Source organism: Myotis lucifugus, unplaced genomic scaffold, assembly GCF_000147115.1.
Source record: "Myotis lucifugus unplaced genomic scaffold, Myoluc2.0 scaffold_99, whole genome shotgun sequence".
NCBI lineage: Eukaryota > Metazoa > Chordata > Mammalia > Chiroptera > Vespertilionidae > Myotis > Myotis lucifugus.
Genome location: NW_005871147.1, coordinates 1,148,100 through 1,172,420, shown reverse-complemented (window position 1 = coordinate 1,172,420; position 24,321 = coordinate 1,148,100). Strand labels below are relative to the sequence as shown.

The following is a 24,321-nucleotide window of genomic DNA, read 5'->3' as shown; positions in this document are numbered from 1 at the left end:
AAACACCCCATATATTCCAGGTCTTAATTTATATTATTACAGTTTCTGCTTTGGGATTCTATTCATTTCTTTTCTTATCCATGAAGCTGTTTTGGTTAATGCTATACTCATAATACAACTCATGCTAGAGGACACAAGAAAGGCTACATTACTCCTGAAACATATGACTCTATCTTATTTCTTTTTCTCAATTTTAACATCCCTTTGGCTTTGAAAAATATTTTTTTCTGAATAATTTGTATCACATTCCAAAAATTAAGCAAGGAAAAAAATAAAGAAGAGGAAATGGAGAACCCCTTCCCCTACAGCCATTTCTATAAACCTACCTATTTCACATAATGATTCAAAGGGGGACCAGAGGAAAGGATTTAAACTAAGGCTCTTTTGGTAACATTCTGATCCTTTGGCAAGCCGATCTGTTTTGCTGTAAAGGCAAACAAATCAATTAGACACGCTATAAAACCTAAGACATATATTATAAGGAAATTTTTGGTACAGAAATTAGTTAAGTCTTATAAAAGTTCTGAGATATTCTTCTTGATGCTTCCCTAAATCACCACTTTCCCCTTCTTACTATCCTCCAATCTCTATTACTTAGGGCAATTCAAGTCAAAAGTCAGTGAAAATAAACAGAACATGAATTAAAAGGAATGCTAACAAAATAAACAAACTATCATTGCCATCTTGAATATTATAATGTTTTTTTTAAATATATTTTATTGATTTTTTTACAGAGAGGAAAGGAGAGGGATAGAGAGCTAGAAACATCAATGAGAGAGAAACATTGATCAGCTGCCTCCTGCACACCCCCCACTGGGGATATGCCCGCAACCAAGGTACATGCCCTTGACCGGAATCGAACCTGGGACCCTTTAGTCCCCAGGCCGACGCTCTATCCATTGAGCCAAACCGGTCAGGGCTATTATAATGTTTTTTATGTACTGTCAGATACTAGAATTACTAAAGGAGATATAAAAAACATCCAAATGTTTCAGTCTTATTTTCTTAATTTTTAATATAATATCCTAGTGGTAATTTTCAAAGTGACTTAAATGCTTTAAATATAGCATATTTAAGTGATCAGATTTTCTAACCAAGTGGAGGTGATAGTTCTTAATGAAAGAAAAGTTTATGTTTCTAAGTCAGGTATATAAAGGTTACATTTAGAATGTAAACAACATTCCTAAAACCATATATACTTGTAACAACCTGAAAATTATTAGACTGGCATTGTTACCTCCCTTGCTTTTAAATGGGAGGGCAGATGGGGTTGAGGGTTAGTGAGACTCATTGGAGCTTTCAGGCAAAAAAAAAAATACTAATCCTCTTATCTGAAGTGGAAATTCTTCATTATACATATAATGGAAAAAATTAAGATACAGTAATTCTTTTTTTTTTAAATATATTTTTTAATGATTTCAGAGAGGAAGGGAGAGGGAGAGAGATAGAAACATCAATGATGAGAGAGAATCACCAATCAGCTGCCTCCTGCACACCCCTACTGGGGATTGAGCACACAACCCGGGCATGTGCCCTTGATCAGAATCTAACTTGGGACCCTTCAGTCCAGAGGCCAACACTATCCACTGAGCCAAATCAGCTAGGGCATAAGATACAGTAATTCTTCCAAAATTCTATAAAGCGCCAGATGGCAACTAACCAAGATTTTCAAAAGACTTTTCAAATGAAACTATCAGCTAAAACATATAATCTAAGTGCTGTCAGTGTAATCTCAGAGAACTCTGAAGAGGACCCCTTTGGGGAACTAGATTAGTTTGCTTTACTTCCAAATTTTCAAGTGACTAGAAACTAGAATGATGTACTAAAGACAAGTACCACCAGTTGAAGGATATCTAGCTTTCCATACTTTCCTAATTTGATTCAATAAACACATGGACATGTGTGAAGTGGTTTCCAATGATGGTTTTTATTTGCCTTTCCTTAACGTCTAATGATTTGGCACATCCTTTTATGTGCTTATTTACCAGCCATATGTCCTCTACAGTGAAGTATCCATTTAAGTATTTTGCCCATTTTCCAGTTTTATTACTATTGAGAATTCAAAGAAACAAAACTTTTTCTATTAAGTCTTTTTTTAAAAAAAATATTTTATTGATTCTTTACAGAGAGGAAGGGAGAGGGATAGAGAATTAGAAACATCGATCAGCTGCCTCCTGCACACCCCCCACTGGGGACGTGCCCGCAACCAAGGCACATGCCCCTGACCGGAATCAAACCCGGGACCCTTCAGTCCGCAGGTCGACACTCCACCCACCGAGCCAAACCGGCCAGGGCTCTATTAAGTCTTTTTTAGTTACCATCTTATCCCTCTTCTTAACCAGGTAGAATTAAGCATTCCCTCATTCGAACAAAATACTGCTCAAATTTTATCACATCATTTTTTTACTGTTATCACAAAAACTTACGAACTTTTGTTTACTGCTTATCTCCTCTACTCTTATAAATCTCTGAGGGTGAAGAGTGTGAGTTATTTATCTTCATATCCCCAGTGCCAAGTACTGTGTCTAGCCATAATAGAGGATGAATCTCAAAGTTCCTTGAATAAATGACAAGATGAATCATAGTTGCATGAACCAAATTAATAATTCTAAGTCCTTTTATTGAGATAAATGAAGATATTAATATTTTATTTTTATTTACTCCCATTCTCAAGAGTAGTGTCATCTGATTATGAGCCCCCAATTCAAATAATTTATTCTGTTCAAAAAGACATTTTCAAGGTTTTTTAAAACTACTATTAAACTAGTCTCAATTTATCTTAAAACAGATACTATCCTAATTTTTAGATAAACAATCCTCATCCATTTTTCCCATGATATGCAACAGATGACATTTACACAAGCGATGCACTCCTGTAGTCAGTTGAAGAATTCCTGTTACCTCATTACATCTTGACCCCTGTTCCCAGCTCAAAGAGTATTTCAAAATAAAAATAGGTGAGAAAAATATTATTATGGTGATAATATTGAAGTCAATCTCTCTTGCCTTTAAAAGACTGAAATTAAATAAATATAAGTAAATTTATTTACTTTATGGCTGAAACTTTCCTTCAAACCTCCTACTAAGGAGCAGCAGTGACATTTAATATTAGAGAAAAAAACTTCACTCTTCTTTTTCCTCAGTGGATTATATGAAGATACTCTCCTCAACCAGGTAAAAAACCCATCTGTTCACTCAATTGGTAGGCAGTGTGCTGCTATAGCTATTAACATTAAGGCAAAATGGATAGTCAATATGGGATCAGCATCTCTAGTATTTTCCAGGTGTAACAAGGTCATGGAACTAGAAGACTGTGTACTACTACTCAGCCAAGTGCTACTTGATAAACACAGATCATCACAGGTTTTTAAAATCACAAAGCAATGCCCTAACTGGTTTGGCTCAGTGGATGGAGCATCCGCCTGCAGACTCAAGGGTCCCGGGTTCGATTCTGGTCAAGGGCATGTACCTTGGTTGCGGGCACATCCCCAGTGGGGGGTGTGCAGGAGGCAGCTGATTGATGCTTCTCTCTCATCGATGTTTCTGACTCTCTATCCCTCTCCCTTCCTCTCTGTAAAAAATCAATAAAATATATATTTTTTTAAAAATCACAAAGCATTCTAGTATTGGAAACAATTTTCTGATAATTTGAATGATTCTTACCAATATACATGTCCCAACAATGAAAGAGTAAAGCAAGCTGAATCACCAAACTCAGTAACAATATCATCATGGCTTTTCTGTTTATTAAACACTCCACCAGATAAGATCTGTTCCCCTTCAGCAAGCCTTTAAAACACAAATTTACAGACTTTAAAAAGTCAACATAAAAACACATGACTGTAAATACATTCTTCATTACCAATGTACCTCTTAATATAAAGATAGGTAAAATAAAAAGTTCATGTACTTTTACAATACCAATAAACTTGTATTTAGAATCATTTGGGAGACTGGGAATTTATTATCTTAAAATTCGTCTTGCCTTTAAAAACAGAACCAGCTAAATTTACTCTCTGTATGTATAAATCTGGCCTGAACAACATACACAATATTCATGTCAAAAGAAATAAAGACCATTATTCGGGGGGGGTGGGGGGGGGGAGAAGGAATATAAATGGTTTTTCATTAACAAACATGGTGACCCTTCTTAGTTTATAATTCCTTGAAATATAAATTTGCAAGCAAATTAAATAAGACTAACATTTTAATTAAAAATTACATACTTAACAAGCCTCAGTCATTTTTAGGTTTATAAATGAAACCTGAATAGCACTTCATCTCTTTTTATTTGTCAGTTATGCTTTCTTGACATAGAAAATCATAAGTGTTCACCAAAGGATAAATTTTGGCTTGATTTCAGTATATATTTTTAGCATCAGAGTTTATAATGGTTTGTATTTTAAAGTTTTTTCCAAATCATGCAGAAGACTCTCGAGTTTACATATAAAAGGTAATATCTAAAGTTTTTTTTTTTTACTGTCAGTGAGATTTAAAAAAAAACACTACTGTATAATGATTTGTAAATGGGGTAAGAACTGGCTTAAGACATTGGTAAATTAAATAAACTGATTTTTAAGAATTTAACATTAGCCCTGGCCGGTTTTGCTCAGTGGTTAGAGTGCTGGCCCTCTGACCGAAGGATCAAAGGTTTGTTTCCTGGCCAAGGGCACCTACTTGGGGCACATGCAGGAGGCAACCAATTGATGTTTGTCTCTCTCTCCCTTCTCTTACCTAAAAAAAATCAATGGAAAAAATATCCTTTGATGAGGATTAAAAAAAAAAAAGAATTTAACATTAGAATCCTTGGAGTAAAAATAATTCAATAACAAATATTTCAGAAATATTATACATATTGTAGCTAGCTTTAATTGAAAAGCCATCAAATAAAATAAACCTGTAAACATACAAAGAAAATATACACACAGGCTTTTATAATTATGTCTCTAGTCACTTTTACATTATTCCATCTCTTACAGCACAGAAAGAGTTTAACAGAACACAACTACCTATACCTCTAGCTGCCTCCAAATTCAGAACTGGGACAGCTGACTTGGTTTAACTGTAATGTGCAAAAGAAGCACTCTCCAGAATCTGTCCCATTGCATCAAAGAGGTAAGAGTAGTGGTTTGCAAATAGAATGATCTTGAAAGGCAAATAATTACACAACTACCTAGACCCAAGGGAGCATTAATTGCAAGTGAAGTGGTAAGTAGGTTTTCAGGCTTATCCCAATTGGCCTAACAATGAAAGCAAAGGAAATGAAATAACACTTGGAATTTTAGAAAATGATATGAATTAGTTATAACTTAAGTTTCTTCGAAGTTAAATTCTATTATTTATTACAACAACAATGAAATCTTTCCATAACAAAAATAATAATGCTATAGAATATTGTATAAACATTTCAAACTACTGAAATGACAAATCTCTACTACCCAAAAAGAGGGGACAAAGTGAGTCAGAGTTTAACCCATTAAAAGAATTTTATCCCAAATTCTACAGTGTAAGTAAGAATGAAATTAGAACACATTCTTAAAAACTTACTTGCTGAGATCAACACAACATTTTGCAAGCAGGTATTTACATTGTGGTGTAGTACAACTGTGTCCTTTCAAGAGTCTATATGCTTTATATGCCTTTCCTGAGCGATAATAACAGGTTGCCAGTAAAAACAAAGCTTCTTCTGAGTGTACTAAAAACACAAATGGAAAAAAAAGAGCTATTATTCAGTAGGTTGAATGGTAACCATTGTTTATCTGGCAATAAACAAGTTTGGCAACAAAAAAATTAGGCATGTTATTTAATGTAAAACAATCATTTATTTCCATTAAGGAGAAATACTTTACTGATAGAAAATTAGTTCCCCACAGTCACTAATCATAAGAGAAATGCAAATTAAAACCACGATGAGATATCACCTCACACCTGTCAGAATGGCTATCATCAATAAATCAACAAGCAAGTATTGGCAAGGATGTGCAGAAAGGGGAACCCTCTGTAGGTGGGAATGCATATTGGTGCAGTCACTATGGAAAACAGTATAAAGGTTCCTCAAAAAATTAAAAATGAAACTGTCTTATGACCCAGAGATTTCACTGCTGGGTATACATCTGAAGAAACCCAAAACACTAATATGAAAATTTATGCACCCCTGTGTTCATTGCAGGGTTATTTATAACAGCCAAGATATCAAAGCAATCCAAGTGCCCATTACAGATGAGTGGTACATATATACAATGGAACATTACTCAGCCGTAAAAAAAAGAAAAAAAGAATCCTACCATTTGCAACAGCATGTATGGACCTAGAAGATATTATGTTAAGTGATATAAGTCAGACAAATACCATCTGATTTCACTTATATGTGGAAGCTAAAGAACAAAATAAATGAACAAACAAAATGGACTCAAATATACAGAGAATAGACTGGTGATTGCCAGAGATGAGGGGTTTAGGGAGTGGATAAAAAATGTGAAGGGATTAAGATGTACAAACTGGCAGTTATAAAATGTCATGGGAATATAAAGTATAGCATAGGGAATATAGTAAAAAATATTACAATAACTATGATTGATGCCAGGTGACTACTAGAACACTTTGTAAGGTATAGGATTAACTAACCACTATGTACACCTGAAACTAATACAAAATACTGAATATAAACTGTAATTGAAAAATAAAAATTAACAAAGGATCAGCTTGCAAAAAAACACATAAATAATATTGAATAAATTAAGTAATAGTACTATGATAAATTCTTTAAATTTTTTTAAACTACCAAGAACCATATATTTATTGTAGTTATAGAAAGATGACAATTTTCCAGCTACTGTAGCAATAAGAGGAAGTATAAATGACAAAGCTGATGAGTTTCAAGTACATAAAAATTTTAAATCAGAGTAATATACATAAACAGACTTAAGATTATAAAGCAACAACCTGAGGCAAATATGTAATAAAGATATAGCTCACAAAATAGGAATAAATTTAAAACAAACACTTGAGAAAATAACTGTTAATCTCTTAGTTATAAAAATGCAAGACAAGCCGAAACCGGTTTGGCTCAGTGGATAGAGCGTTGGCCTGCGGACTGAAAGGTCCCAGGTTCGATTCCGGTCAGGGGCATGTACCTGGGTTGTGGGCACATCCCCAGTAGGAGATGTGCAGGAGGCAGCTGATCGATGTTTCTCTCTCATCGATGTTTCTCACTCTCTATCTCTCTCCCTTCCTCTCTGTAAAAAATCAATAAAATATATTTTAAAAAAAAATGCAAGACAAAATATGTCATAATTCTCAAGCAAAAATACATTACAATGGTCAAATGTAATAGTGATAGGCCTATGAAGCAAGTCTTATACTATTGGTGACACCCAGATTAGTGACACCTCTCTCTGCTGTGTTATCAACTGGGCAAAAAGTAATTTGTTGTAGAATTGACTATTTGACTTGTAAATTCCATTTCAGAGTATATAATCCAAGGAAATGACTTAAAAGAAAAAAAAAACTATACATAATTACATTAACATCTTAGAAAGAGAATTACAATAAGTTTAATGACAGAAACAAAATATACATTACTAGATGTTTATTGAACATTTATTACCATGCAATAAGGCTGTGCCAAGTGCTTTAAATACGTTATTTTATTTAATTCTTGCATTTTTTTTGTTGTTGTTTTTCACATTTTTTAATTTAATTCAATTTTATGAGGCAATTATCTTTAGTTTATAGCTGAGAAATCTGTAATACTCAGACATTAAGTAACTTGCCCTAGGTATACAACTGCAAATTTAAGTGACAGAGTTAGGGTTTTCACTTGAAGCCAGAGACTCTAATTCATGCTCTTGGCCACAGAATATAGACTCTGTTCTAATAGAAAACACGGGAGGAAAAATACTTAAAGATTGGAAAAGATTAAGTAAACCATAGTGTAAAATCTGAAGCAACTCTATAGTTATTAAAAGTAATATATACGTGAGCTACACAGATACAGGGAAAAGTTTTTATGAAATAGTATCAATAGTAAAGAAAAAGAAAAAAGCGATACTCAGAATTTTGTTATAGTCATAAAAAGGGATGGTGTTCATATATTTTATTTATTTAGGATTTTACAGAAATAAATATAGTACAAACCTTCTGCATATAGTCGTTCTGCAAGGAAAACTGCATCTCGGTAAGCATAATGGTTTAGTGCTTGCCATATAGCAGCCTGCAAGAGGAAGAAAAGAACATAAATATATAAATACAGAGTTTCAAGGAAGCTCCTAGCTCAGAGCCTTGCATATAATCCCCAAATCAACATCCCTAATTTAAGTGATAAAACTTCAATGTCCGCAGTGCAAACTCCAAAGTGTGTTAGATAAAGCTCTTCAGAGATGGTTCCAAACATACCTGAATTCACTCACTGGACTTTCCATGGACTTTTAGGCCTCTGTGTCTTTGTACTTCCTTTTCTTGCACTAGGCCCGGCTAGTGACTAGTGACTAGGGAATGTGGGCTCCCTCATTCCTAAAGATCCAGCTTAGATAACATCTACTTCATAAAGCTTTCCTGGCTGATCTTTAGCCATTTTTTTTTTTGGTAAACATACCTCTTCTAGTATAAGCACTCATATTCCAGTTATTCATTTGCAGGTCTGCCTACCACACTAAACTATATTGCTCTAAACTTAAAGCAGTGGTTTTCAACAATTTTTCATGATACACATAAGGGAGATATTCAAATATATGCTATCTTCCAACAAAAACTTCCCCATTGAATACCTTTAATGCTACCCTGTTCTCAGCCACTCAAGGAAATGTTTTTACTGATTCCATCATGACTTACCATGAATGATAAAGCACTTGGGTGGGGTTGGGGTGTCTTTTCTTTAACTTTTCTGAACTGGAAGGCTCCAGTACTCATTCATTCAATAAATATTTACTGAGTGCCCACTATGTGCCAAGCACTTTCTAGACTCTGGGAGTACAATAATTAACAAATAGTTTCTGTTCTCATGAAGTACATTTTAGTGTTATTCCTACATAGATCAGTGGCTATCAACCCTTGCTTGATGGTGCTCTACCTCAAATCCACTGAATCACAACCCCTGGAAGTTGGGATTGAGTTTAGATAGCCTTTTTTTTTAAACCTTTTTACGGGTAAGCATTCAGGGTTCAGAACCATTCTTCTCCATTTCTAAATAAGTAGTTCTCCCTCCTTTTATAGCATACTCTTTTGAAAACTCATGAAAGCAATAGGGCTCTTCAGAAAAAAAAGCACATGCAGCCTGACCGGTTTGGCTCAGTGGATAGAGCGTCGGCCTGCGGACTCAAGGGTCCCAGGTTCGATTCCGGTCAAGGGCATGTACCTTGGTTGTGGGCACATCCCCAGTGGGGAGTGTGCAGGAGGCAGCTGATCGATGTTTCTCTCTCATCGATGTTTCTAGCTCTCTATCCCTCTCCCTTCCTCTCTGTAAAAAATCAATAAAAAATATATTTTTAAAAAAAGCACATGCACATATATACAGAAAATCTGTATACAGTGTTAGGGGTTCACAGATATCCTGGTTCATTAAAAATCACTCATCTAGCTGATGGGAGACAGTATTCGAGCCTGATATATAATAGGTGCTCAATAAATATTTGTGGAATTACAGTTAGATTAAGTTCCCCCTTATCCATGGAAAATATGTTCTAAGACCTCCCAGCAGATGCTTGAAACAGCAAATAGTATCAAAACCTACAGTATATATATTTTTGCTATACATATATACCTATGATAAAGCTTAATTTATAAATTAAGACATAGTAAGAGACTAACAACAATAACTAATAATAAAATAGAACAATTGTAATACTAAACTGAATTAAAAATTATGTGAAAGTGGTTTCTCTCTCAAAATATCTTAATTGTTCTGTATTCACCTTTTCATTTAAAGGAAGCACTTAGCTTCTCTTTGGCTTATCCAAATTGCCTTGCACTTTAGGGCCTTATTAAGTAAAATAAGGGTTACCTGAACACAAGCACTGCAATACCTTAACAGTCAATTTGATGATGAGAAGGCTAAGAAGTGACTATTGAGCAGTAGTGTATACAGGGTGAATACAATATAAAGGGATAATTCACATCCCAGGCGGGATGGAGCAGGAATGTGGGAGGTTTCATCATGCTACTCAGAATAGTGTGTAGTTAAAATAACTTATGAGTTGTTTATTTCTAGAATTTTCTATTTAATGTTTTTGGGCCACAGTAGAACATGGGTAGGAGGGAACTACTGTACTTGAAAGGGGAAAAGATAAGTTACTGACTTAGAAAGATGTTTTCTCTTTGCACAGTATAGATTACTATAGTACTAGTATCTTGAGGATCATTGCTGCTGCTAAGAGTGGGAGAGGTGTTCCTTATTTGAAAATCAAACTGCTCAAGGTCACACCTGTGACCTTGCATGGTGCACATGAAATAATGAATGTACTGATAATTCAATTTGGGTACATTAAGGATTTAAAAGGTTTTTAATGTGCTGATTAGTGAGTCACCATCACTTACAGAATTGTACCTAAAGAAACATACCTAGAATCTATTCCCTCTTTTCTAGTCCCAGTTCATAACAGAATCTTCTGTCCTTTAAATTCTTAAGTTTCCTAAGTGGTTTTCCTGCCTGCAAGCTGTTATGCAATCCATTCTGTCTTGAATTATCTTCCTCAAACGTAAATATTACCACTGCTAAACAGAAGACCAAGGTGAGAGGTTTGGTTCAAATCCACTTTCCACAACTTACTAGTTCTATGTCTTGGGCAAGTAATTTCATGTCTGGTAAGTCTTAGTTTATTCGTTCAAAACATAAGACTCCAATAAAGTACATAATAGTTCTGAGCACATACCTAATAATAACTCAGTAAATTTTAGCTGCTGCCATCCTCATTATGATCATCATGTCTTCCTCTTTGATCAAAACTTTCTAATGCTTTCTCTTGGATAGCTCCACAAAATTTACAAAATAAATATCTACAGAATAAAGCACAAACTCCTTAGTAAACTATTCAAATCCTATCTGACTTTAGCCTTCATTTTTCAGCTGTTTTCATATCTCACCAAAGCTGCCTATGATTTAGAACAAAATGCCTCTATAGCTCCCTAAACATCCAATGTATTTTAATATTTCAGAGTTTTTGCTAACACTGTTGCCTCTGTTTGGGCTGTCCTTTAACTTCTATCTCCTGAAAGCTTAATTAGTCTTTCTTCAAAATTCAATTTACACATTCCTCTGCCTTTGGCGAAGCCCTCACTGATCTATCCAATGGAATGCTGATTACTCCCTAAGAGGTTCTAGACAGTTTGTTTCTGCTTTTTAAAAAAATCAGGTTGCTTATTAGATTTAGTTATATTATTTGGTTAACTAGGTTGCAGTTTCTTGAAGACAAAAACCGGATTCGATTTTTCTATAGAACTACAGGCCCGGTGCATGGATTCGTGCACTGGTGGGGTCCCTTGGCCTGGTCTGCGCCCTCTCGAAATTTGGGACCTCTTGGGGAGTGTTGGATAGCCAGTTTTGGCCTGATCCCCACAGGCCTGATCCAGACAAGAGGGAGCCCGATCCTGTGCTTTGAGCGTCTGTCCCCTAGTAGTCAGTGTGCGTTATAGCACCAGATGTTCGGTCGCTTAGGTTTTTATACATATAGTCCCTGGTTAACAAGTTATCTCTCTAGTTATCTTAGATAATTGCTCTTAAACATAATAAATGTTCAATAAATGTTTGTTGAATGAGTGTTTTGGAACTCTGAATCCATTTTCATTTACTGACCTATAAATTTTTAGAAACAATCTGGATGTAAAACACAAGCTAAGACATTCCTATTATAATTAACTTGTAATAATGTGAGTAAAAGGGAATATTAATACTGACAATATAAAATACAAAATAACATCTAGTTGTTTCTTAAACAGCCTAAGTGCCCATCAGTAGATGAATGGATTAGAAAACTGTGGTACATCTACACGATGGAATACTATGCTGCTGTAAAAAAGAAGGAACTCTTACCATTTGCAACGGCATGGATGGAACTGGAGAGCATTATGCTAAGTGAAATAAGCCAGTCAATGAAGGAAAAATACCACATGATCTCACTCATTCATGGATAATAGAGACCTTTATAAACTTTTGAACAATAATAGATACAGAGGCAGAGCTGCCTCAAACAGATTGTCAAACTGCAGCGGGAAGGCCAGGGAGGTTTGGGGGGCAGGAGCGAGGGGGGTAAGAGATCAACTGAAGGACTTGTATGCATGCATATAAGCATAACCAATGGAGATAAGACACAGGGGGGAAGGGGAGGCCAGGGGATTGTCAAGGGCAGGGGGAAAAAAAAAGGACATATATTCAATACCCTTTGTAATACTTTTAGCAATAATAAAAAAAAATTCCTCACCTGAAGGTATTTTTCCATTGATTTTTAGAGAGAGTGGAAGGGACGGGGAGAGGCAGAGAGGAAAACATTGATGTGAGAGACGCATTGATTGGTTGCCTCCCACACGCACACTGACCAGGGTGGGGATTGAGCCTGGCAGAATGAAACCTGTGACCCTTCAGTCCGTGGGCTGATGCTCTAACCACTGAGAAAACTGGCCAGAGCTGTTTTTCTTGACACAATAAGCAAAACATTAAAAAGCAAAGGAAGCAAGAATCTGGCAAGGAGATATGGGTTGGTCTGACAGAAGGGCTGGAATAGGTCAGGTTTGGGGGTAATAAAGTATCTTGGTGTGATCTATAAATATGTGGAAGATATCCAAATTTTTCTGGTTAATAGCAGCCTAGATTGTATCATATACTTCCTTCCATATTACTCAGATCATATGCCTTATCATCTTACTTGATATGCCTACCACTTCTGAAACACATCATTCTTCCATTCAGTAAACATTAATTGGAGTATCAACTTTGTTTGCTATATGATCCTGATTTCAGTAAAAACTTAGCCAACTTGAGAAAATCAAGTTCTGTAGATGGACTGTACAAAGCCTTAACCTTTTGGATTTTCAGATCACTACTGACAATAAGAAATTACGTCCCTAGCCAGTTTGGTTCAGTGGTTGGAATGTTGGCCCACAGATTGAAGGGTTGTAGGTTGAATTCCAGTTGGGGAGGGTGTAGGAGGCAACCAATCGATGTCCCTTCCACACATCGATGTTTCTCTCTGTCTCCACCCGCTCCCTTCCACGCTCTCTCTAAAAAAAAAAAAATCAATAGAAAAAATATCCTTGGGTGAGGATTAACAAATAAACAAAAAAAAAGGAGCCCAGACAGTGTGACTCAGTGGTTGAGCATCGACCCAGGAACCAAGAGGTCACGATTCGATTCCCAGTCAGGTCACATGCCTGGGTTGTAGGCTTGATCCCCAGTGGGGGGTGTGGGGGGAGGCAGCCAATTGATGACGTTTTTCTTTCATCAATGTTTCTATCTCTCTATCCCTCCCCCTTCCTCTCTCTCTCTCTCTAAAAATCAATAAAAACATATTTAAAGCCTGGCCAGTGTGGCTTCTTTAAGAGGGGGGGGGGGGAGGGGGAGAGAGAGAGAGAGAGAGAGAGAGAGAGAGAGAGAAAACAGCAATGTGAAAGAGAAACATTAATCAGTTGCCTCCCATACTTGCCCCATTGGTGATCAAACCCACAACCTAGATATGTGCCCTGACCAGAAATCAAACCTGCAACCTTTTGGTATACCAGATGACACTCCAACCAACTGAGCTACCAGCCAGGGCTCCCTGAATTATTTTTTAAAGTGTTTTATTTGGCCTTTGAATTCTTTTCACCTTATGATCCATTCTCTCCCTCTGAGCTTTTCACAAATCTGATCTGATCATATTACCCCTTTGCTAAAATCCTTCAGTGGCTTCTAAATGTCCTTAACAATAAAAACTAAAGCCAAACTAGGCAGTGCAGAATAGAACATGCTTCCCTCTACAGATCATCTTGTATCATGTTTTCGTATGCTCTCCATGTTAGTACAATGACCTTCTTTCAGCTCCTCAACCTGTCATGTTACCCTCCTGCCCCAGGTCCTTTAACACACAATTCACTTTACCCTTCATGCTCCTCTTTTCCTCCAAAGTCCAAACCATGCAAATTCTAGTCATTCTTTGGACTTCTTTCTCTGGGAAGGCTTTTTTTGGGACCCCCAGATGAGGTTAGGCATCCGTATTATACTCTCTAATAGCACCAAGTACCTTTTCTCTGTAATATTTCTCACTGTTGTAATTTACATTTATTTAGGAGTACTGCATAATATCTTCCTCACTATAATATAAACTCTAGAAAAGTAGGGACATCTGTTTGTGCTTGCTATTATAATCCCATTATCTACTGTGTACTTTTTTATTTTTAATTTTAGAGAGGAAGGGAGAGGGAGAGAGAGCCAGAAACATCAATGGTGAGAGAAAATCATTGATCGGCTGCCTCCTGCACACCCTACACAGGGGATGGAGCCCACAACCCCGGCATGTGCCCTGACCGGGAATCGAGCTGTGACCTCCTGGTTCATAGTCTGATGCTCAGCCATTGAGCTACACCAGTTGGACTCCTATGTACTTTTAAAGCAGGTGCTTAACTAATGTATGCTGAATTAATAAACAAATGATCTTTGATGTCTTATATGTTAGTCTTAGCCTTAAGTTACTCTAGTATTCTTGTATATCCAATCTCTATTAGAAGAAACTTTGTGGCATACAGAAGAATTATTTTCTAATGCAAATAATCACCACCTAATTACTCCTTTATAAAATATGGGGAATTCTTAAGAACTTATTAAATATTGTTGTAAATGAAAGAACATGATAAGTAGAAAGAATATACCTAGGATTTTGTGTTGGAGACTTTTGTTTAAAGTTGTGTGCCAGTACTTTTGGCAGTGTGACTTTGGAGGAATTATTTAACTTTTCTCAGCCTCATTTCCTCATCTGAAAAATGCAGCTCTATTTCTTGGACTTGTGTGGGTTAAATAAAATGATACATAGTGTTCCTAGTATAGTCTAGTACTAACTGGCACACATTAGACACTTTCCATTTCTTAATATAAATAAATTCAATACATATAATTTATATTTTTTATTATATAACCATTTCCCAGCATATTTGCCACAATTATTTTGTGACACAAAAGACACAAACGATTTACCAGTAATCTTAGTACTACTGATCACCTGGAAAATTTGACACATATTTACTATGGCCATAAAGTTCTAGAGGAAGGGGGAGGGATAGAGAGATAGAAACATTGATGAAAGAAAAACGTCATCAATTGGCTGCCTCCCCCCACACCCCCCACTGGGGATCAAGCCTACAACCCAGGCATGTGACGCTCTATCCACTGAGCCAAACCGGTTAGGGCCATATTAGCCTTTAATATGTAGGATTCTTCTGTTCAAAAATCTTCAATGGCTATTTATTACAATACATTAAATCTAAACTCCTCAGCCTAGATTTTAAGTTCCCTATAACCTGATTCAACCTCGATAGTAAAACCTTATCTCTTGCTACTCTCAATTTCCATTCTAGCCAAGGCTATATTATACTGTTCTCTTGTTCCTAAATACCACTCTCAACTTTGGGCTTTTGCTCATGCCATTCCATGCCAAGAATGTTCTTCCTCTTCTCTACCAATTCAAACCCTTCCCATCTTCCTAAAGCTTTAAGTTTTACTCCTTTAAGAAAGCTTCCCATTTTTCTGGTCTGCAGTATTTCTTTCCAAATTTCTTTATTATTATCTATACAACCAAACACATACTGACTTACAACATTATCCAATTGTTCCTGCTAAGCATTTTTATCTTCCCACCCTTCAAAAGATTAGAGTTATATCTCCACATTTCTACTGGCTGATTTCACAAGTCTCCAACTAAATTTTTACAAGACAGAATTATTAATTGCCCTCCTTTAAATTGTCCTCTTCCACAAAGGATTCTCCATTTATAAATGGCACCACCAAAATGAAATCCAGGCAGCCATCATTACTGCTCCCATCCAATCAATATCTATATCTAATTGGTTCTAACTCCAAAACATCTGTTGAATTTATCTACCTCTTTCCTACTCCACTGCTACCATTTTAGTCTCTGCTACCTTCATCCTTAGACTGTTTTTACTTTTGCCTCCCTCCTCCCATTACACGTCTTAAAGTAGCCAGAGAGATCTTAACATCTACATAAGATCACATCAACCCTTTGCTGAAAATCTTTCAATGATTTCCCATTATCCTTGCAATGAAAATGGCCTCCATTACTATGTAACTCCAGCCACATCAGCTTTCTTTCAGTTCTTCCAATGCCAAGTTCTGCTATGTCTTAGGGACTCTGCATATACTGTTTTCTCTTAATGCTCTTCAAATCACTGTTTCTTTCTCAGCCTTCAGATATCAGCTTCAATGTTATTTGTTCCATAAGGTCTTTTCTGACACTTTGTAAGAAGGTTTTAGAACTTTTTAATATTCTTCTGTGCTTGGCACATAGCAGGTACATAACATTCTCTCCAATTTGATTTTTCATTGAAGCTGCTTCTTAACTTTTTGTCATTTTGCATTACCTCTTTTGGTGGTCCAATTACAAATCTGACACCTGAGCTTGGGCCAGGGCCCTGCTATTATTAGGTTTCTCTCCTAACATCGTATTTTTAATGTCCTTATGACAGTTGGTAATTATTAATTTGTGACTATTTGTCTAATTCATTCTCTCTTAACAGACCATAAACAAAAGGGATATATCAGCACACTAGTCCATAAAGGAATTAAATTATTATGTATTTACAGTGACTTCTCCCTCCACCCCTATTCCCCAAAGCTTAATCTCTCAGTCTAGGTACTATGTAGCACTATCTTCAGGATACTATATTGCAGTGATGGCGAACCTTTTGAGCTCGGTGTGTCAGCATTTTGAAAAACCCTAATTTAACTCTGGTGCCGTGTTACATATAGAAATTTTTTGATTTTTTTTATATATTTAAATGCCATTTAACAAAGAAAAATCAACCAAAAAAATGAGTTCGTGTGTCACCTCTGACACGCGTGCCATAGGTTCGCCATCACTGCATCGTATCGTTGGACTGAAAAAGGGGCCACATACTAAACCTGACGAGCTCAGGGAAGGCCTGCATGGAGGGCCTTATAAACTCAGAGATTGAAAGTAACTGCATAGGTGCTTGCTTCGACAGCACATATACTAAAATTGGAAGGATACAGAGAAAATTAGCATGGCCCCTGGGCAAGTATGACACGCAAATTTGTGAAGCGTTCCATGTTAAAAAAAGAAAAGAAAAAGAAAAGAAAAGAAAGTAACCGCATAAGATGGTCTGAACATAATTCCTAACTAAAAGTTGAGTCATGGTGGGTAGTCACATCCTAGACAAAACTCAATCTTTATCTTAATTTAGCCTATCGGTTTTTTTGCAGCTAAGATAACATACCCTTGGAATGTCAGAGTAATCCCCTTTTTTCTCAGGTTATAACTCTCACCAGAACATGAAACAACTGAACCCCTTTATTTTTATCTTGTTCCCCAAATACCATCTCTATGTGCCATAAACGTTCTGTTTACCCTATATACCCACCAATGTAAAAGAAGTATGTGACTGTTTTCCACTTTACTCAATTTCAAAGATTTCCCTGCTTTACTTTCTCCTGCCCTCTTCATCTATCACCAATGAATTCCATGTAACCCATATTACAGCTCCTCCTTTGATATGTTAAGAGTATAAAATAAGCTGTAAAACTGCCATTCTCAGGAACATTTTCTCAATCTGTTGAGATTTTGCTTTCAGGCAATTATCGTCAGTTTGGCTCAAACTCATAAAAATTCTCTACAGGTTTAGATGTTTCTTACATCAACATACCTAAATATAAGGTAATCTACTTTCCAAAAGAAAAATCCATAACAAATGTGTTTCAGCTAACCTAAATATAAAATTTTTGAATGAAGATCAAATAGTCCAATGCCTATTGATTTATCAATTTAGATACAAAATATACTTTTAAAATCACAAAATGTATTTAGAAATTTCACTTTTTTTTCTATTCTCATTGAATAGAATAATTTAACCAAAACTATTCACATATATTATTAACATTAATCAAGCCTTTGGGGGAGGGATGGTGTCATCTAACACAATTTTCCTGAATACACCACCTTCAATGTTATTTGAAATATAGTACTCTGAATCCATGTTAGTTGCTGTCCCTGTACATCTTATCCCAAGCCAAAAGCACTCCTTCACTATATAATGACCTCTAAAATGATATTAGCTATATAGTACCCACTTACTAAACTGCTTAGTAAGGCGATTTTTACAAGGCTTTTTTACAACTTCATCCAACATTCCTGTGAACTGATAAATTAAAATGTCTTTGTGTTTTTTAAAATCAATTTCATCAGGTGAATTTTATAAACATCCATATTAGCACCAATTGAAGTCAGTTAGGCTTGTGTCTTTCCCAAACATTTATATTAAAAAATGACAGCCCTAGCCAGTTTGGCTCAGTGGGTAGTGTTAACTTGCAGACCAAAGGGGTCCCGGGTTTGATTCTGGTCAAGGGCACGTACCTTGGTTGCAAGCTCCTCCCTGCCGGGGCTCCTGTAGGAGGCAACCAATTGATGTGTTTCTCTCACATCGATGTTTCTCTCTGTCCTTCCCTCTCTCTTCTACTCTCTCTAAAAAATCAATAGAAAAATATCCTTGGGTGAGGATTAACAAAACAAACAAAAAATTCAATAAAAACATATTTTTTAAAAAAAAGACAAAATTTCTAGCACCAACACTACCCTTGTCCCAAGTCCTTTAACCTGGGTGTTAGCATTATAGAGACCCCTCAGGAGTTCTGGCCACGGACTAACAGCTCCCTCCTCAGCCAGGACCTCTTGGCAAGACTGTAACTAGTGATGTTTGTACAACCAAAGACTATTTTGTGGTTTAAGGAAAATAAAATTGACTACATTTCACCTTAAAAAAAAAAAAAAAAAAAGACAAAATTTCTGCCTCATAATAGGAGAGATTTTTGTAAAGACCCGCGGACCAAAATTTTGCTACCACAAAATATACCTTTTTGTGATACTGATTTTAAGCCGGTTATTAAAAAACAAAAGACTTACAACCTTTGACTCTCCTCCCTCACCTATTTAAAGGAATTCAGATTGAAAAAGGAAGGGAGCTTCACCTTATCATCACAATATAAACTAAATGTGGCAGAAAGTGAGAAACCTAGCAAAGCCTGTTTGTTGAGCTTCCTTCTGTGTCCCATTGTTTCTGGGTGGCCCAACAAAAATTTGTTTCACACATGTTTGCTCTTTCTTGCTTACCTGTGAATTGCCTACTTTCTCTTTGAAATCCCAGACCCCTGCCCCCTTCACCTTTGATCAAAATGGCATACACACCTCAATTGTTCAATTCATCTTTGGGTCCTATTCTTGCAGCACCACTCCATGTATACCCACAATAAATTTTTGACATTTTCTTGTTAATATGTCTCATGTTAATTTGATTATTAGCCCACTTAGAAGAACTTGAAAGGTAGAGAGAGGGAAAGTTGGTTTTTTGCACCCCAAAGACAAGTAATACTTTTCTATCAGAAATAATTTGGAGGAGGAGCTATATTTAGGTTCACATGTTTATCAAACTGGCTATCCACATTAAAACTTTAAAGAAAAAAGTCCTGGCCAGTGTGATTCAGTTGGTTGTCCTGTGCACTGGAGGGTGGAGAGAGGTAACCCATCGCTGTTTCTCTCTCTCTCCCCTCCCTTCTACTCTCTCTAAAAAAACTAAAAAAACCTAACCGGTTTGGCTCAGTGGATAGAGCGTCGGCCTGCGGACTGAAAGGTCCCAGGTTCGATTCCGGTCAAGGGCATGTACCTTGGTTGCGGGCACATCCCCAGTAGGAGGTGTGCAGGAGGCAGCTGATGGATGTTTCTCTCTCATCAATGCTCCTAACTCTCTATCTCTCTCCCATCCTCTCTGTAAATTATCAATAAAATATATTTTAAAAAAAATAAAATAAAAATCAATGGAAAAAATATCCTCAGGTGAGGATTAACAACAACAATAATAATAAACCCCTAAGAGTATTACTGCCACGAATACTTTGAGGAAACCCAAGAGGTACTATCTACTAAAAAGCTACATATTTCTTTTATTCACCATGCTTTTATACAAGTTGAAATTATTAAACAGTGGTTATAAGCTAGCAATACAACTAGTTTATCATTTTAGAAGGCTTTTGGGGTCAGAGGAGGAAAAATGCATCAATTCTTAAGACAAAATTACAAGAATATGAAACAAATTAAACAACTTGAGTGCTCATTTTATCCATTTAAGGTACAGACAGCAATTTCTAATTTCATGTGAGGCCTCAAAAACAAAATCTTAAATGGGACTTTTTACTAGTAAGAGGAATTTGGATGTTAAGAAATAGCTTTAGGCCCTGGCCAGGTGGCTCAGTTGGTTGGATCATTGATGCTATACACCAGAGATTTCCGGTTCAATTCCTGCTCAGGGCACATACCCAGGTTTCGAGTTCAATCTCCAGTGGGGGCGTGTATGGGAGGCAACCAATTGATGTTTCTCTCTCTCCCTTCCTCTCTAAAAATAAAAAATCAATAAAAACATATACTCACTCGGGTAAGGATTAGAAAAAAGAGCCCTAGCCAGGTGCTCAATGGTTAGAGCCTCAGCCCAGGGACTGAAGGGTCGTGGGTTCAATTCTGGTCGGTGGCACGTACCTCGGTGGCAGGCTGGATCCCGGCCAGGGCACAACCCACTGATTTGTCTCTCTCACATGGATGTTTCTCTCTCTCTGTCCCTCCCCCTCCCTTCCACTCTCTCTAAAAATCAATGGAAAAAATATCCTCCAGTGAGGATTAACAACAACAACAAAAGAAAAAAACTTTGGAAGCACTGGCACAACTTATAAACAGAGAAACTTCCTAAAATAAAATCCCACATTAGATTAATTCAAACAGTAATAGCTGCTTTATGGAAAGAGCTGGAGAAGCCAACTAGGAGAAACGGATATTTTATCCTTTGAAGGAAAAAAAAAAATCAAGGAAATATGAAAGTCGTGATGTATTAAAATATTTACTCTTTAGCTATCACAAGCCCATTAAGGGTCATATGAATTAATTTCTAGAATCGGCTGGCTTTAGAACTTCAAAATAAACACAGTCCACGACTCAAAGAGCAGTTGACAGAGGTCAACGCTTCTGATCCGGTCGAGATCAGGTGGTCGGTGGAGAGCCTCCCAGGCCGGCCCATCGCCAAGGGGCAGGGGACTCGGTTTCCCCGGGTGGCAGGGGGATGCCGTGGCCCAGCCTCGCACACCCAAGTCCCACAGGATTTCCTCCCTGCCCTCGGCATGCCCTGGTGCGGCCAGGAGTGTGAAATGACGGGAATGCCATTATCTATCTGCCTTTCATTTCCCGAACGCCCTATAAACACGAAGACATCCCGATCTCCATCAGAGGCCACGGGAAAAACTCACATCTGCCGTCCCCCCTCCCCTAGTGCAGGTGCTTGAACCTCAGCCCTGGGCCTTGGAGTTCTCTTCCGAGATCACGGTTCAGTGGGGGAAATTCACTGCGAGGAAAGCAATGTGGGCTAGTACGTCTGCTACCAAAATAGAAATTAGTATTAAAAATACCGACCCTACCCTCCTCCCTCTACCTTCTCACAGAAAACAAGAATAAAACCCACCCTCACCCCCCGCGAACTTGCCCCACCGCCCCCATGATGAAGACCTTACACGCTCTGATCAATGTGCGTCCCAATCACCCCTCAGGTCACAGAGCACCTGGCGCCAGCTTTCGCCCCCACGCCCCGAGGTCTCCCCCGAGCCGCGGCCAGGCCCCTGCACTGACAGGAGGGGCTCGCAGCCGGACGTCGGCTCGGAGGAGAAGGGAGGTATTGTCGCCAAACGCCGCTCACACCAGGGAGAGAAGTAACGTCGGGCCGAGAGGTAACGCGGCTTCGGTTGCGGGCAAGGCCTCTGAACTGACGAGAAGACCGGCAGGACCCGGCGTAAGGGGAGGCGGGAGAAGAGCCCGGCCTAGGCCGCACCAGGCCGCGGAGTGGCCGTACGCGGCTTCCCGACTGGGGCCGCGAGCCAAGCCTGAGAGAAAAGAGTTATCATTACCTGGACGGGTTCCTGCAGCACCGTCATCCTTGAGGCTCAGGCCCACTTTCTGCAGTGCCTCAGGCCCCCCCCGCAGTGGCTCCGGCCCGGCCAGCCCCGGCTCATTTAAACTCACCAGCGACCGTTACCGGGGGATGGGGGCGGCCGAGCGATTGCCGAGCACCTCCGAGCGGGACACGGAAATACCCGAAGTGAGGAGACCCGCGCGGGAGCCAGACGAAAAAGCCCGAGAGAGGCCGGAAATGCCCGCGGTGAATCGGCGGAGGAGGAGACCGTTGCCGGAAATTGTCGAGGGTCACCGGAAACTACCGAGTCTGACCCAGCGCATAGGTTCCTCTTCTCGGCCACGCCTTTACTCACGCACGCCACGCCCAATCGGCCACCCAAGGCTGGGCCACGCCCAAACGGCAGTCACCGGGCTGGGCGAGAGGTGCCTGAGCGGGCGGGGAGAGTTACGTGGCTTTGCTGCCTTCTCGATTCGCCCCGCAGCCTTTCTGTATTAATTGGTACTTGATAGATTAAGCAAAGGGTAAAACTCGAGAGTTTGGGGCTGACTAATTAATCAAGATTAGGTCATTCATTCATTCATTCATTCCAGAAGTCCCCGTTCATGGCTCAGACGGAAATAGGAAATTTGGAAGGATTGCCACCCTCCAAAATTTTAGTATGGCCCTGTTCTCAAAGAGATTACAGTCTCTTTTAGGGAAGACCAGTGTGACAAAGCGCTACATTATGTGGGACCCATTATAAGTGATGCAAGAATTCAGAAGAGAGGAAAATTAACTGAGATTAAGATGAGAAGTGTTTCATGGAAGGAAAAGGGAGACAGACTGTGCTTGGAAGGATGGTTAGAATTAGAAGAAAAGAGAATGTGCATGAAGGGAAACAGAAATGAGATCAGTCTGGTAAGAGTTAAGGCATTAACTGGAAATATTTACTTAGGTGACCAGATCTTGGAAAATCTCAGAAGGCAGGCAGAAATTTTTTTTTCTTCTTAAAAAATATGGAACGCTTCACGAATTTGCGTGTCATCCTTGCGCAGGGGACATGCTAATCTTCTCTGTATCGTTCCAACTTTAGTACATGTGCTGCAGAAGCGAGCACAGAATTTTTTTTTTGTCTTAATTGGGGAAGCATTCTGGTGTATGGGAAAGAGTGTGGAATTGGAAATCCAGAGGCTTCATTTTGAATGTAATCTCTGGCACTAACTAGTTTTGGGTCCTTTAGGCAAGTTATAGTGTCTCTGAATTTTTATTTCCTTGGTCTGAAAAAATGATTAAGAGAATTAAATGCATATGTATGTGGTTGTATTTAACTCACATAGTAGACTCTCTCAAATTTACTTCCCCCAAAAATGTGTGAACCAGAGAAGTATTAAACTTTGTTTTTCAGTAGATGAGGAAAAATAGTTTTTGTTGGTTACCTTTCTAGTTAGAATATCTCTAGACTAGATGGGGTACTCACAGTGTATTCCACTGGTTGGAAATTTCCCTTTCTGGTTCTCAGGTTTTATGCAAATGAAATCAAGTTAGAATGGTCACTGCCTTCCTTCCTTTGGGTAATGTTGGAGGGAAGTCTTTTTAATTTTTTATTTATTTATTTTTAATATATATTTTATTGATTTTTTTACAGAGAGGAAGGGAGAGGGATAGAGAGTTAGAAACATCCATCAGCTGCCTCCTGCACACCTCCTACTGGAATGTGCCCGCAACAAAGGTACATGCCCTTGACCGGAATCGAACCTGGGACCTTTCAGTCTGCAGGCCCACGCTCTATCCACTGAACCAAACCGGTTAGGGCAGGAGGTCTTTTTTAAAATAGACCACCTGACAGAGCTGTATCCTCCACCACCCACCCTAGTCACTGTTTATGTAGTTGTAGCCCCATAAAAGGTAGGTGCTAAGGTGATTTTCTGCTGCCCTGTTTTTTTTTTTTAGCAGGGTTATGCTGGGTGAATTAGAATGGAAATCATCTTCTACACCAGCGGTTCTCAACCTGTGGGTCGCGACCCCTTTGGCGGTCGAACGACCCTTTCACTGGGGTCGCCTAAGATCATCCTGCATATCAGATATTTACATTATGATTCATAACAGTAGCAACATTACAGTTATGAAGTAGCAACGAAAATAATTTTATGGTTGGGTCACAACATGAGGAACTGTATTTAAAGGGCCAGAAGG

At 38.2% G+C, this 24,321-nt stretch overlaps 1 protein-coding gene and 2 non-coding genes across 14 annotated transcripts in view; 1 reads left to right on the top strand and 2 right to left on the bottom strand.

Moving 5' to 3' along the window:
• CDC27 (cell division cycle 27) overlaps window positions 1-22,407 on the bottom strand; it is a 51,053-nt gene extending 28,646 nt beyond the window's left edge. For 4 of the 12 annotated variants that reach the window (XM_006092183.3, XM_006092184.3, XM_006092186.3 and 1 more), the window contains exons 1-5: window positions 22,142-22,404; window positions 8,137-8,212; window positions 5,548-5,695; window positions 3,664-3,789; window positions 327-424 (exon numbers count right to left, since the gene is read on the bottom strand). In XM_006092183.3, coding sequence (XP_006092245.1) covers window positions 327-424; window positions 3,664-3,789; window positions 5,548-5,695; window positions 8,137-8,212; window positions 22,142-22,168 — 475 coding nt within the window. In that variant the 5' untranslated portion in view covers window positions 22,169-22,404. Of the gene's footprint in view, window positions 1-326; window positions 425-3,663; window positions 3,790-5,547; window positions 5,696-8,136; window positions 8,213-21,751; window positions 22,118-22,141 lie in introns of all 12 variants that reach the window. The other 8 variants (XM_023756776.1, XM_023756779.1, XM_023756781.1 and 5 more) reach the window with 6 other exon arrangements.
• Window positions 17,163-17,269, top strand: LOC111826727. The gene has a single exon (XR_002830104.1). It is a non-coding gene; the product is annotated as a U6 spliceosomal RNA (small nuclear RNA).
• Window positions 22,408-23,138: 731 nt separating the features above from the next.
• Window positions 23,139-23,245, bottom strand: LOC111826724. The gene has a single exon (XR_002830101.1). It is a non-coding gene; the product is annotated as a U6 spliceosomal RNA (small nuclear RNA).
• Window positions 23,246-24,321: the final 1,076 nt, after the last annotated feature.